General features: G+C 54.2%; 1 protein-coding gene across 3 annotated transcripts; it reads left to right on the top strand.

Moving 5' to 3' along the window:
• Positions 1–2,207: 2,207 nt before the first annotated feature.
• FCN2 (ficolin 2) lies at positions 2,208–11,182 on the top strand. 3 transcript variants are annotated; one of them, XM_010372762.2, is made up of 8 exons: positions 2,208–2,348; positions 3,907–4,020; positions 4,706–4,759; positions 6,355–6,387; positions 6,854–6,981; positions 7,398–7,527; positions 8,054–8,188; positions 8,791–11,182. In XM_010372762.2, the coding sequence occupies exons 1-8, from the start codon at positions 2,249–2,251 to the stop codon at positions 9,036–9,038; spliced, it is 942 nt and encodes a 313-aa protein (XP_010371064.1). In that variant the 5' UTR covers positions 2,208–2,248; the 3' UTR covers positions 9,039–11,182. The 3 variants fall into 3 exon arrangements, with proteins under 3 accessions (XP_010371064.1, XP_010371065.1, XP_010371066.1); XM_010372763.2 differs by lacking the exon at positions 4,706–4,759; XM_010372764.2 differs by lacking the exons at positions 3,907–4,020; positions 4,706–4,759.
• Positions 11,183–11,881: the final 699 nt, after the last annotated feature.

Below are 11,881 nucleotides of genomic sequence, written 5' to 3'. Positions count from 1 at the left end.
GGGCACGGTGGCTCACATCCGTAATCCCAACACTTAGGGAGGCCGAGGTGGGTGGATCACCTGAGGTCGGGAGTTCAAGACCAGCCTGACCAACGTGAAGAAACCCCGTCTCTATTAAAAATACAAAAAGTAGCCAGGCATGGTGGTGCATGCCTGTAATCCCAGCTACTTAGGAGGCTGAAGCAGGAGAATTGCTTGAACCTGGGAGGTGGAGGTTGTGGTGAACCGAGATCAAATCATTGCACTCCAGCCTGAGCAACAAAAGCGAAACTCCATCTCAAATAAAAATAAAAATAAAAATTGCACTTTAAAAGCTGCATTCTGCCTTCATTTTTAAAGTGTGACTTATAAATCTTATTCTTCTATCTTTTTAATAACCACGTATAAGGAACCTGTGAATAATTCTTGGTCCATTCCCTAACTTAGCTAACTAAACACCTTCAAACGTTGTTACTGCATTTATACATTTAATATACCCACATTCATCCTTTAGTACCTTGTCTAACTTTAAAAAATCCTTCTGAATATGAACTGTTAGAAATGTAATCGTTTAAATTCACCATGTGATAAACTCAGAGTTCCAATAAACTGATTCAATAGTTTATATGAATTCAGTAAGGTTTCTGCATAAATGCATTCTGCCAAATCAATTACTCAAGTGGCCATTTTCTGTTGAAGTTACCCTGCACCTACTCCAATAGGCCAAATTCTCTTGATTATTACAAGTACTTTAAACAGCATATTTTTTAGATTTTTGAACACTAAAATATTAATATAATGTCTTTGAGCTTTTGAAGTCTTCTAGGCTTAATTATAAGTCATCCAGGCTTGAAAGATGCTTCTATTAAGAGTGACAAATAGCATGCCGTAAAGGAACTTGCCTAAGGACCTGAAATTTTGGCTGCTGGGGTTTCACTGGGCAGCTCCAGGGAGCTGGCTCCTCTGCAGGTGACTTCAGGACTTTGAGGAAGACGCTTCCAAGCCATCTTCCTACGTTCCGTATCTGCACCGCCATGGAGCCTGTGTCTTCCCCAGGTTCATCCCTGGACCTCATCTGCATCTGACATAGCCTTAAGTCTTGAGAGGTCTGCCCTAAACACCATGGAACCCGAGGGGGGTTCTTAACTCGTCATCATCCCAGGACTGCACATCTCCATGGGCATTGAAGGAATATCCGACGGGATTTTGTTTCTTGCATGACTTTGCTGGGCTGGGGTCACAGTTAAAACTCCTTCTACTGATCTTGCTAAGGAAGGAGGCACCCCCGCATCCCGATGGCAGCAGGTAGCAGGGTGCGGGGGTGGTAGTGGAAGGTGCAGTGCTGGTTCTGTCTCTGGGGGCTTTAAGTATACGGCCTCTGGGGCCCCACCTGCTACTGTCTCTAACCTGGCTCAGTCCCAGGTGAGAGTGCACCTTCAGGCCAGCTCTTCTCCAAAAGGCGAATACAACCACTGACGTCCACAGCCATCCTATAGGTGGGATGCCTGGCCTCAGAGCTCAGGCGGTTTCCTGGGCCCTAGGAGTGAAATTCGCCTCCTCTCATCCTCCCTACAGGCTAAGCCCCTGCGTTCACGCTCAAGGTCTCCCCCTCAGATGTGCACCTGGGTCATAGTCCCCCAGGCTCCCCACCCTTCTGTCCTTTCCCTCCTGTGTGTGTGCCACTGTGCTGTACATACTGCCCCAGGAAACGCTGAACACACGCGCATTTTCCTCTCCTTTTCACCCTGGCAGCCTGCCTGGACCTCATAGTGGCAGTTTCCAAGCCTCCTGAGGAACGTCCCAAGTCTGCTCATGGCGTGGTGAGGGTTACTATGTAAGGCCCACACCAGTGGCCCATGACCAGCTCTGGCCACGGGGACTCTAGGTATTCGGATAACAGAGAGACCTCTTTGAAGCAGAACGTCTTTAGCAAACCCTTCCTTGTTCCCCGTTCTCAGCTCATGGTGTCATCTGCTCACCGCTGAACAAAGGTGGGAGGATGGGCCTGGGCTTTACGCAAGGCCACAAGCAAGTCAGCCTGTTCCCCGGAAGGAGACCGTCCCCCTGCAGGGATGAGAGTCGCCATGGTATCCCCGGGCGGGGGGAAGGGAGCAGCCCTGGAGATGATCTCGCACCTCCTGCTGACGTCACCAAGCCCACGGAGAGGAAGCGGCTGTCACTCGGAAGATGAGAAATTGGAGTCTGAGGGAGGCTGGCTCCTCTAGCCCTATAAGAGCGCAGGGGCCTCTTGAAGCAAAGACCAGAAGCGATGGACCTGGACAGAGCTGTGAGGGTCCTGGGCCCTGCCACCCTGCTGCTCACTTTCCTGGGCTTGGCCTGGGCTGTCCAGGCGGCAGACACCTGTCCAGGTAAGGGCACTCCAGGGCTGCTTCTTGGAAACTTCTCATCCCTGAAAGCTGGCAGCTTCGTGATTGGTGGCTTCCTGGCTTCCAGGCCTTGCACCAGGCCATGTGGTGCATCGTCTAGCAAAACAGCAGCTCTGCACACCTCATCTTATGTGAACAAATGCAGAGGCCCTGAATGGATGTGGCATGTCAGAGACGGGGCTTCTTCTGCTTGCCCTCCCATAATGGAAACCGAGGCAGGTTTCCGACCTCCCTGGGCCACATGTCCCCCTCTAAGCGTAAAAAGCGCAGTCATGGTGTTGTGTGGGGAGGTGGGGCTTGTGGCGCCAGCTGGACAGACACCAGTCGGATATTCTGCCATGATCACCATCACGGAGAGACAGGGTGTTAGGCGGGGGTGAGCAACCAGCACTGTGGGACCTTTCCGTCCAGCACCTGCTGGGCTCTGGAGATGACATTTCCCATGGTGTCCCTGATGTGGTACAATAAGGGTGACATTGTCCCCACGAGTTCTGGACCTCCTTCGGGGCTCCCAAGAGGACACTCGGGTGCCAAACCATGGGCTTCAATGCATGGTAGGGCAGGTTGAAAATGCAGGTTCTGGAGTCAGGTCCTGATTACATCCACCTGAGGCTGGGATGGAGGGTCAGGAATTGCGATGCTCCCGATGCTTGCAGAGATCTGTGTCGGGATTTCTGGAATGCATGTGAGACACAGAGATCTGGGGTGTGCTGTGGCTGGCATCACATTCAAGAAGCCATCGGTGGAGTGAAGTGTGACACAGGCCAGCAACAGCAGAGATTCGCTTGGAAACTCCTAGTGGCTCGTTGTGGAGTGGTGGGGTTAGGGTGGCGTTATTTTCTTCCTTAAACACTTCTAGAGTTTCTAAATGATCAAATAATAGCACGTGTGATTTTTGTAACACACTAACTTGAATTTGAGTTATCTAATTAAAAACAACAAAGCTGCATTCCAGTTCTAGTTTTGCACCAACTTGTTCTGTGTCCTTGAAGGACACCTCCCTGTGTGGAGGAACGAGGTGGACCCACAGGAGCCCATTCATTCTCAGATCTGTTCCAAAATCAGGCGTGGGAGTCGCGATGGTAGCCTTCTCTCCCTGTCCTTCTCACCGGATATTGATTACAGAACAGACGAGATTAGGATGCTATCCCAAATGGTAGGAGCTGAAATGAACCTGCACCCCTAGGTAGGTAAGGAAACAGAGACTCAGAGGGGTTAAGGGACTTGTTTCAGGACACACAGTACAGAGTAAGTAAGGTTTGCCTTCGGGCAGGGTAGCCTCCAAGGCCAGGGTTCTGCCCCAAATCACCTTCCTGCCTGACCAGTGCCCGAGAGGTGAGGACAGACCAAGCGGCCACCAGGGCAGGAAAACCTCCCTTCCAGGTGACCCTCCAGCTGAGGGAGGTGGCTGTGGCTATAGCCATCTGCCCAGTCCTGATGTCACCAAGGTGGCAGGCGCCTTTCCGTTGAGTGGTGTGTCTGTGGCTCAGTGGAGTCTTCAGGCCCAGGTGACAGTAAGTGGCCATCTGTGCTTTTGCAGAGGTGAAGGTGGTGGGCCTGGAGGGCTCTGACAAGCTCACCATTCTCCGAGGCTGCCCGGGGCTGCCCGGGGCCCCTGGGCCCAAGGGAGAGGCAGGCACCGATGGAAAGAGAGGTAGGTGCGGGCCGGATCAGGAGGCCAGGCATGGCGGCGGGCACTGGCTCTTGCTCTTTTTGAAATTAGATGCTGAGTTGGGTAACACCTCCCCACCTTGTGGTTCCTGGATCGAGAGCCTGGGTCGGGTCCTTGCTACAGCCAAGAGCAGAGCTGACTCCTAGGGCCCAACAGGGTTCTGAAATGGAGAGAGTGTCTTTCTTAACTATTTCATGAGTTCACATTTGGACACGCTTTTGTAGCTCTGTCTCCTAGTCCTTGATCAAATTCCAGCTTTGCTCGGCCACGAGCATGACTTCTAAGTTCTACTTCCTTCTGCCTTCCCACCTCAACATGGAGGCCACGACACTCTTCTCCACCTGTCTCAGATGAGGAAACTGGGGCTCAAAGAGTCCAGGGATTTCCCTCTGTTCTCACACTTGGAAGGAAAACAGCCAGGATTCCACCCATGGTTTCCAGATTTCCAGCTCCCAGCCCCTGAGTGAACAGGAGAGCCCTGTGAGGCCTGGGTCCTGGGTCTAGAACCTTCTGGTGCAGGATGGGCAAGCCCGGGTGGGGCCACAGTCACATCGTAGCACGAGCAGGGTCATGGTCATGATTGGAAATGACAGCCGCCAGCTCCAGGGTGGGCCTTTGAGCCTGGGCCGAGGAGTTTTGCTCAAGGCAGTGTCTTTGGAAATTGCAGGAGAACGCGGCCTCCCTGGACCTCCTGGGAAGGCAGGACCACCTGGGTCCAAGGGTAAGGAGGGGACAAGAGTGAGGAGGGGCTTTGAGGCCCTTCCAGACCCAGCTGCAGAGGAATGTGGGCAGGTCTTCTGGGGCTGCCACGCTGTCCTCCGGCGGGAGCCCACGCCTGCCCAGGCAGCGCTCCTGGGGCTCAGTCCAGGGCAGGGGTCTCAGTGTGACAGCTGGTTCTTGATGTGTGTGTGTGGGGGTCTCAGTTTGGGGGAGTGGGGTCCTCAGTGTGGGAGCTGGTTCTCGATGTGTGTGTTGGGGGGTCTCAGTTTGGGGGAGTGGGGTCCTCAGTGTGGGAGCTAGTTCTTAATGTATGTGGGGGAGTCTCAGTTTGGGGGAGTGGGGTCCTCAGTGTGAGAGCTGGTTCTCGATGTGTGTGTTGGGGGGTCTCAGTTTGGGGGAGTGGGGTCCTCAGTGTGGGAGCTGGTTCTCAATGTATGTGGGGGGTCTCAGTTTGGGGGAGTGGGGTCCTCAGTGTGGGAGCTGGGTTCTCAGTGTCGGAAGAGGGGTTCTTGGTGGTGTAGGGAGAGGTTCTTGGGGTGTGTGTTGGGGGAGGGGTTCCCAGTGGGCAGGTTGTGGGGAGGTGTTATCAGCATGGAGGGAGGAGCTGTCAGTATGGGGGAGAGATTCTGGGATGGGGGAGAGGTTCTGATTATTGGGGGAGGGACTTATAGTGTGGGGAGGGGTTCTTAGTGGGGGGCTGTCTGTATGGGGGAAGAGGTTCTCAAGTAGGGGAAGGTTTTCAATGCAGGAGCATCTGCCCTGAGGGTGGGTCTGAGGCCAAATCCTGTTCCTCTAAGGTGGAAATGGTTTTGGGAGGGCAGGGTGGGAGTGTCTGCTCAATCCTCTAAGCCCCACTCAGTCCTGGCCTCTGTCCCCTGAGCATGAGGCCCTGTCTTGTCCCCTCCTCCTGACTCTGCTCGAAAACCAGGATCAGCCCCAGATGGCTTGGAGAACCATGCCAACAAGCTCCAAATACAGAATTACTAGAAATTCTCCGCTTTAAAACAAAGAATTTTCTGATATATTTTCTTGAGGAATATTTTGAAGAATCAGAGAAATATGCAGTCGGAAATTGAAGCTCCGTTTACTCACTCACCTTTACCCACACACCTACTCAGAATAAGACCACCCTACGCTCACCAAACCCCAGGCTCAGTCATGGGTTGTGTCTAAACGTAAAATATGCAGGGTTGGTGCCCAGACCCCAAGCAACCCTACCCCCATCATTATTACCGTGTCCACCAAGATGGGCTGTTTGTAGGCCTTGGGTTCTCAGGAGAACCCTGAAGATCCAGGCTTCCCCTATTTGGCATGTGGAGGCCTTAGCAGTCTCTGGGATGGTGGCCTCTCCTTCCCCAGGGACCTCTGAAAGGGGTGCATGTGGTGGAGGGGCCAGTGTAGGCAACCCTCGAGGGAAAGAAAAATTTGGTCAACAGAAGCAGAGTCAGGGACTCCTTGACTGGACCCATACCATCTCCTCCTGGGGAGGCCCAGAAAATGGTCTCCACTTTCTACGCAGTGTCCATGGACCAGTGGGGGTTGAAGGGCTCTGATTTCCAAACTGTGACACGTGTGTCCTCTCTCATCCATGAACAGGAGCACCTGGGGAGCCCCAGCCATGCCTGACAGGTGACTGGCCATCCCCACTTTCCCCCACGGCTTGTGGCTGTTCTTGTCTGGAAGTTCAGGGTCATACGACGTCATTGCCGGAATGAAGTGACAAATAGGAACAAAAGAAAATGGTTGCTTGCCCGTTTCCTTGTCCTCTCTGTATTCAAGGAAGTGACAAATATTGTCCAGACAACTTACATACATTCTATGGCAATTTTCTCCTATCTTCTAATCTACCCCAGAAGGCTGGGTGCCCAGGAGCTGAAGGTGGGGGCGACACTGGGAGGTGGGAGGGTCAGGCCGACTGGGTGTGGCCATCACAGCTGCGTGGCCCTGGGGGCCGTGTCCCTGTCTAGGCCTCAGAGTCCTGCTCTGTTCATATAGATGCCTATGGCCCTGTTCCTCCCTCTTGGACCTCCCTCCCACTGCCCCTGCCCTGCCCAAGGCCCCAGTCCTGCAGCCACTCCCTGGGTTCCCTTCCCAGGCCCACGCACCTGCAAGGACTTGCTAGACCGAGGGCACTTCCTGAGTGGCTGGCACACCATCTACCTGCCTGACTGCCGGCCCCTGACTGTGCTCTGTGACATGGACACAGACGGAGGGGGCTGGACTGTGAGTGTGGGACTAAGGGGCCCTGGGCAGAGGTGGTCAGCCTGGGAGACCCAGAGTCCAGGCTGCACACCCGATTGGAGAACATACTCTGGAATTCTCTATTCCCCTGGTCGGGAACAGAGATAATGGGGGAGGTGACCCATGGGTAAAAGTCCAGGCCGTGCGGGAGGCTGGGAGGGGCCTGGTGCTCTCCTGCTGTGTGGCTTGGGGCTTGTTGCCTCCCCTCTCTGAGCCCCCATTTCCTCCTTCATCCCGTGGGGTCTGTGAGGAGACCAGGTGGGCGTGCTGGGGACCCCAGTCTGCGATGCTCTGCCAACTACAAACGCTGCTCCTCTGGAGGGCGGGTCCCCCGTGCTGTGGGACGTCGCCTGCTCCCCCCGGCTCCTGTTCCCTCCTGTCCCCTGGCTCCTCCATAGGTTTTCCAGCGGAGGATGGACGGCTCCGTGGACTTCTACCGGGACTGGGCCGCGTACAAGCAGGGCTTCGGCAGTCGGCTGGGGGAGTTCTGGCTGGGGAACGACAACATCCACGCCCTGACTGCCCAGGGTAGCGCCGCTGCTGGGGCTCGGGGGTCCTCAATGGGGGTGCCCCTGCCCCTTAGGCCTGGGCTACCTGGAACATAAGCGCCTCTTAGCCCACAGGGGATCGGGCCCTGAGCACACTCAGGGTGGCACTGGGACCTCCGAGGGCTGCGTCCCCTGCCGCAGGCTCTGGCAACATCAGGACAGAGAGGGTTAGAGCTCTGGGCTGAAGGCCTCTTCAGGTCTTGGCCCCGTTGGCATCTCAGATCCTGAGAGTGGGAAGGAAGGACACAGCAGCCCCATAGTGGAGGTTGGGCCCAACCCCAACTCAGCCTCTAATCCGCTAGGATTTGGGAGTCAAGAGTCTCGCCCTGTTGCTCAGCTCACCCTGCCGGGTCAGAGCTACACAGGCCCTGGGGAAGCTGCGGTGCTTTCCGCCCTCTGCCTCTGTGGAGTCCAGAGCTCCTTCCAGGCTCTGCCCCAGATCCCCAGCTCCCATGTCTAAAGGTAGAGGGCCCTTCTGCTGGGACCCTGAAACCTTCCTCTAACAGGAACCAGCGAGCTCCGTGTAGACCTGGTGGACTTTGAGGACAACCACCAGTTTGCTAAGTACAGATCGTTCAAGGTGGCCGACGAGGAGGAGAAGTACAATCTGGTCCTGGGGGCCTTTGTGGAGGGCAGTGCGGGTGAGTGTCTGCTTGGGGTTGTGCGGCCTGGGCTTCTGAGGGGGGTTTGCGAAGTGGAGAGAGCATGCTCAGTGTCCTGGCAGCCTTACAGAAGAGGCCTCACCTCTCTGAGCCGATTTGTCCATCTCTACATGCAGACACTAACGTCTGTGCTCTGCGTAGCATGGGGGTCACGGGACACATCAGTGCATGACTGCAGAAACCCCAGCAAGGACATCCGGTAGGAAGGAAATCTCTGCAGAGCAGGAACCTATGCATACTGACAGCAGCTGATATCTCTGTGGGGCGTGGCTGGAAGGGGTCTGCCATGGTGGAATCTGGAGTAGAGAATGATGATCCTGACCCCTGCCTCCTGTTCTTCTGTGAAATAAAATAGTACACATTCGGTGGCAGGGCTAGACCTAAAGACAAATTGCCAAGACCACTGCCAACAGCAGGGTAGTATTCACTGGAGTCATGGATTGCACTTCTTGGATTGTGCAGTGCATAACCTGCTTAACCATACATGGAGGACACACCAGGCCAGACCTCAGGTATAAAGACTTATACTGCCTATAATGATGTTATTGCCTGTAATGATGCTCACATTTCCTCCTGCACAGGTGATTCCCTGACGTCCCACAACAACCACTCCTTCTCCACCAAAGACCAGGACAATGACCTTAACACCAGAAACTGTGCTGTGATGTATCAGGGAGCTTGGTGGTACAGAACCTGCCATGTGTCAAACCTGAATGGTCGCTACCTCAGGGGTGCTCATGACAGCTTTGCAAATGGCATCAACTGGAAGTCGGGGAAAGGATACAATTACAGCTACAAGGTGTCAGAGATGAAGGTGCGACCTGCCTAACCCAGGCTGGCCTCAGGGTCAGGACACCTCCACACATAGTTGGTGGAGGGTAGGGTTGGGAACTTGGCCCTAGGGTTTGTAAAAGAAACACATGTCGTGATTCTAAATTGCGTTTGTCTTGCTGTGCAGAAGAGGTTCAAATCTTGCTCTGTTTCCACAATCAGCCCTTCCAGATTTGTGACATTAACTCACCTCAAACCTCTGTCTTTCCTTGGCAACAAGTAAGAATGTGTTTCTGACCATGCCAGCAGGAACCTTCCTTAAGAACAAATACAAGACTTTGACGCTGTGATGGGCTCAGAGTGCAGCTGTGCTCGGGTCCCTGGGCAGGCTAAATGCCTTCCTGGGGCTCGACCATCTGGGCTTCTCTGTGAGCTGGATGGTGGGGAAGTGAGAAGGCGCATTGGAGAGGAAGTTTTTCCTGCACTCAGAGATGCTGTTGCCTGTCTAAGGCCCCCAGCCTCCCAGTTGCAGCTCTGCCCACTCACCCCCGTCACCCAGGTTTCCTGCCGCCCGCTCTGTTGGGTATTGGTGGGACCTGCTCACTACTTCCTCACAAGCCAAAGCAAGAGTGGCTGTGTGCCTGTGACTCCCTCTTCAAAACGGAGACAGCGGTTACATAAGGCAGGTGCAAGGGACCCAAGCACTCCTGAGGGGGTTAGAACCCTCCTTTTGGCCATGAGTGTCCAGCCCAAAGCTGCCCTGCAGCTGAGCCCAGTGCAGTTAGAATCAGAAAGCCAAGGCTCCTTCCACCCGCAAGCCACCTATAAGACAGCAAAGTGTATTAGCGCAGGAGCTTGTGTCTGCTGAGGACGGCACCTGGCCTCTCCTCTCGCCACCTCCTGGTCCTCCTGAGGACCCATCCCCTGTCCCCAGTTCCCGGCCAACTCAGCCTGATGAGGCTTTCGGAGGCTCCGCACCCCAGCATCTGCCAGTGCTGACCCTTGTACGGCTGTTTGGGTCCCTGATCCCTCTCATAACAGCCCTGCCCTTGTCCTCTACCCTCTACTCAGAGAGGATCCAGAAGGGTCCAAGGAGGCCATGATCCCTGAGCTTTTTAATGTGGGCCCCCTCCCTCCCCTACAAGGGTCCCTCCTGGGTCTTAGCTGGTCTAAGCTCCATGCAAGTCATGGGGAGGGCTGAGTGTCTGGGACTTCTGGGGGGATGTGCACCGTTTCCTCTGAGTTCCTGGAGGGTGCGCACCATGAAGATCAGGGCTCACCCTCCGTGAGCCATCCCGACCTTCCCTCCTCACTCTGGGTTCAAGGCCTGGGATGAGCCAGGACAGGGGGAAGCAGGGACAGCCCTGGGCATGGCCCTTCCTTCCTGGGCCCGCAGGAGGGGGCCACACCACCCACCCAGGGGGCTGACCCATCCTCAGGACAGAAACTAGCAAGTTGTCAAACCTGAGGGTTTATAACTAAATGATGGGGTGCTGCCCCAGGAAATTACACCCAGACATCTCTTTTCTCATAGACCTGGGTCCCTAGCTTTTAGACAGGATGACACATCATTGACAGGTACTGACTTTACATGCATTGCAGCTTCACACTTCAGCCATTCACTGCCAGACAGTCTTCTAGGGCAGCAAAAAGCTCAGCCACACACCCCAGGCCACAGTCAGGATGAGACCTCCCCTCAGAGCGGGGGACTCCCCTCAGCGCCATCCACCCTCCATTCTGGGCATTTCAATCTCCAATAGGAAACTGAAATGAGGAAAACATGCACCTCACTCAACTGTAAAGGGAGGAACTGGGAATTCCTCTCAAATCTTGACCCTCGAGTTCTAGAAACGGGGTCCTCTCTGGAATCTATGATGGCCTTATTCTGAAATGCAAAAATAAAGCTATGAAATAAAGAAATATGTTTAGCCTGACAAGCTAGAGATTTTTTAAAATACTGTTTTTAAAATTTTCTTAATTGAGAGATGAGCTAAAAAGTAACTTTTTCTAAATATTTAATGTAACTTTGCTATACTTTATAAATACTCTCAAACTTTGGGGTTTTGTTGCGATAAGAAAAAGTACTTGTAAAATTGCAGTCAGTATGTCAGGGGGCTTGTGTGGTTAACACAGCACAGAGAGGTCATGGGGGCGTGTGTAATTAACCTAATGTAACATAAACGTATTTGCATGACACGTGCATCACATGTGTATATGTGTGTATGCGTGCACCTGCGGGGCCTCTGGGAGGTGTAACTGAGGCAGGCATTGGAAGGGCTCTGTAGGACCAGTTGGCACTGGGCGGGTACCTGGAGCCGCAGGTGCCTGCTTCTCCCATCTCCCGAGAGACCTGGCTCCTGCATGCCACCAGTGCTACCTCGGGGTGTCTGGCTCCCTCCGGAGGAGGGGCTGAGCCAGGTTGGGGCCTGAGCCAAGGTCAAGAGTGTCCCCAGGGCTGGGCTGTCCCTGTCCCTCTGCTGGGGACCGCCGCCTCCCTTCCTGATTTTCAGAGGTCTCAGGCCTCTGCTGTCGGGAGGGCTGGAAGAAGGGACAGCACCTGGCAGCGGGCCTGTGCCCACTAGACCCTAGATTCTTAACTATAACTGTGGTTTCTGTGGTCAGGCTGGGGGTGACACAGGTGTTCAAGCCAGATTCCATCTTGAATAGGGGCTGAGTGAAATGAGGCTGAGACCTGCTGGGCTGCAGTCCTAGGAGGTTAGGCATTTTTAGTCACAGGAGGCTGGCAGGGTGGGTATCACAAGATACAGGTCATAAAGACCCTGTTGATAAAACAGGATGCGGTAAAGACGACAGCCAAATCCTACCAAAACCAAGATGGTGACAAAAGTGACCTTTGGTCGTCCTCACTGCTCACCATATGCTAATTATAATGCATTCGCA

The sequence above is a fragment of the Rhinopithecus roxellana genome, chromosome 16, assembly GCF_007565055.1.
Source record: "Rhinopithecus roxellana isolate Shanxi Qingling chromosome 16, ASM756505v1, whole genome shotgun sequence".
In the NCBI taxonomy this organism is placed as follows: domain Eukaryota; kingdom Metazoa; phylum Chordata; class Mammalia; order Primates; family Cercopithecidae; genus Rhinopithecus; species Rhinopithecus roxellana.
Note: the sequence above shows the minus strand (reverse complement) of the source record. Positions and strands in the feature narration are given on the sequence as shown.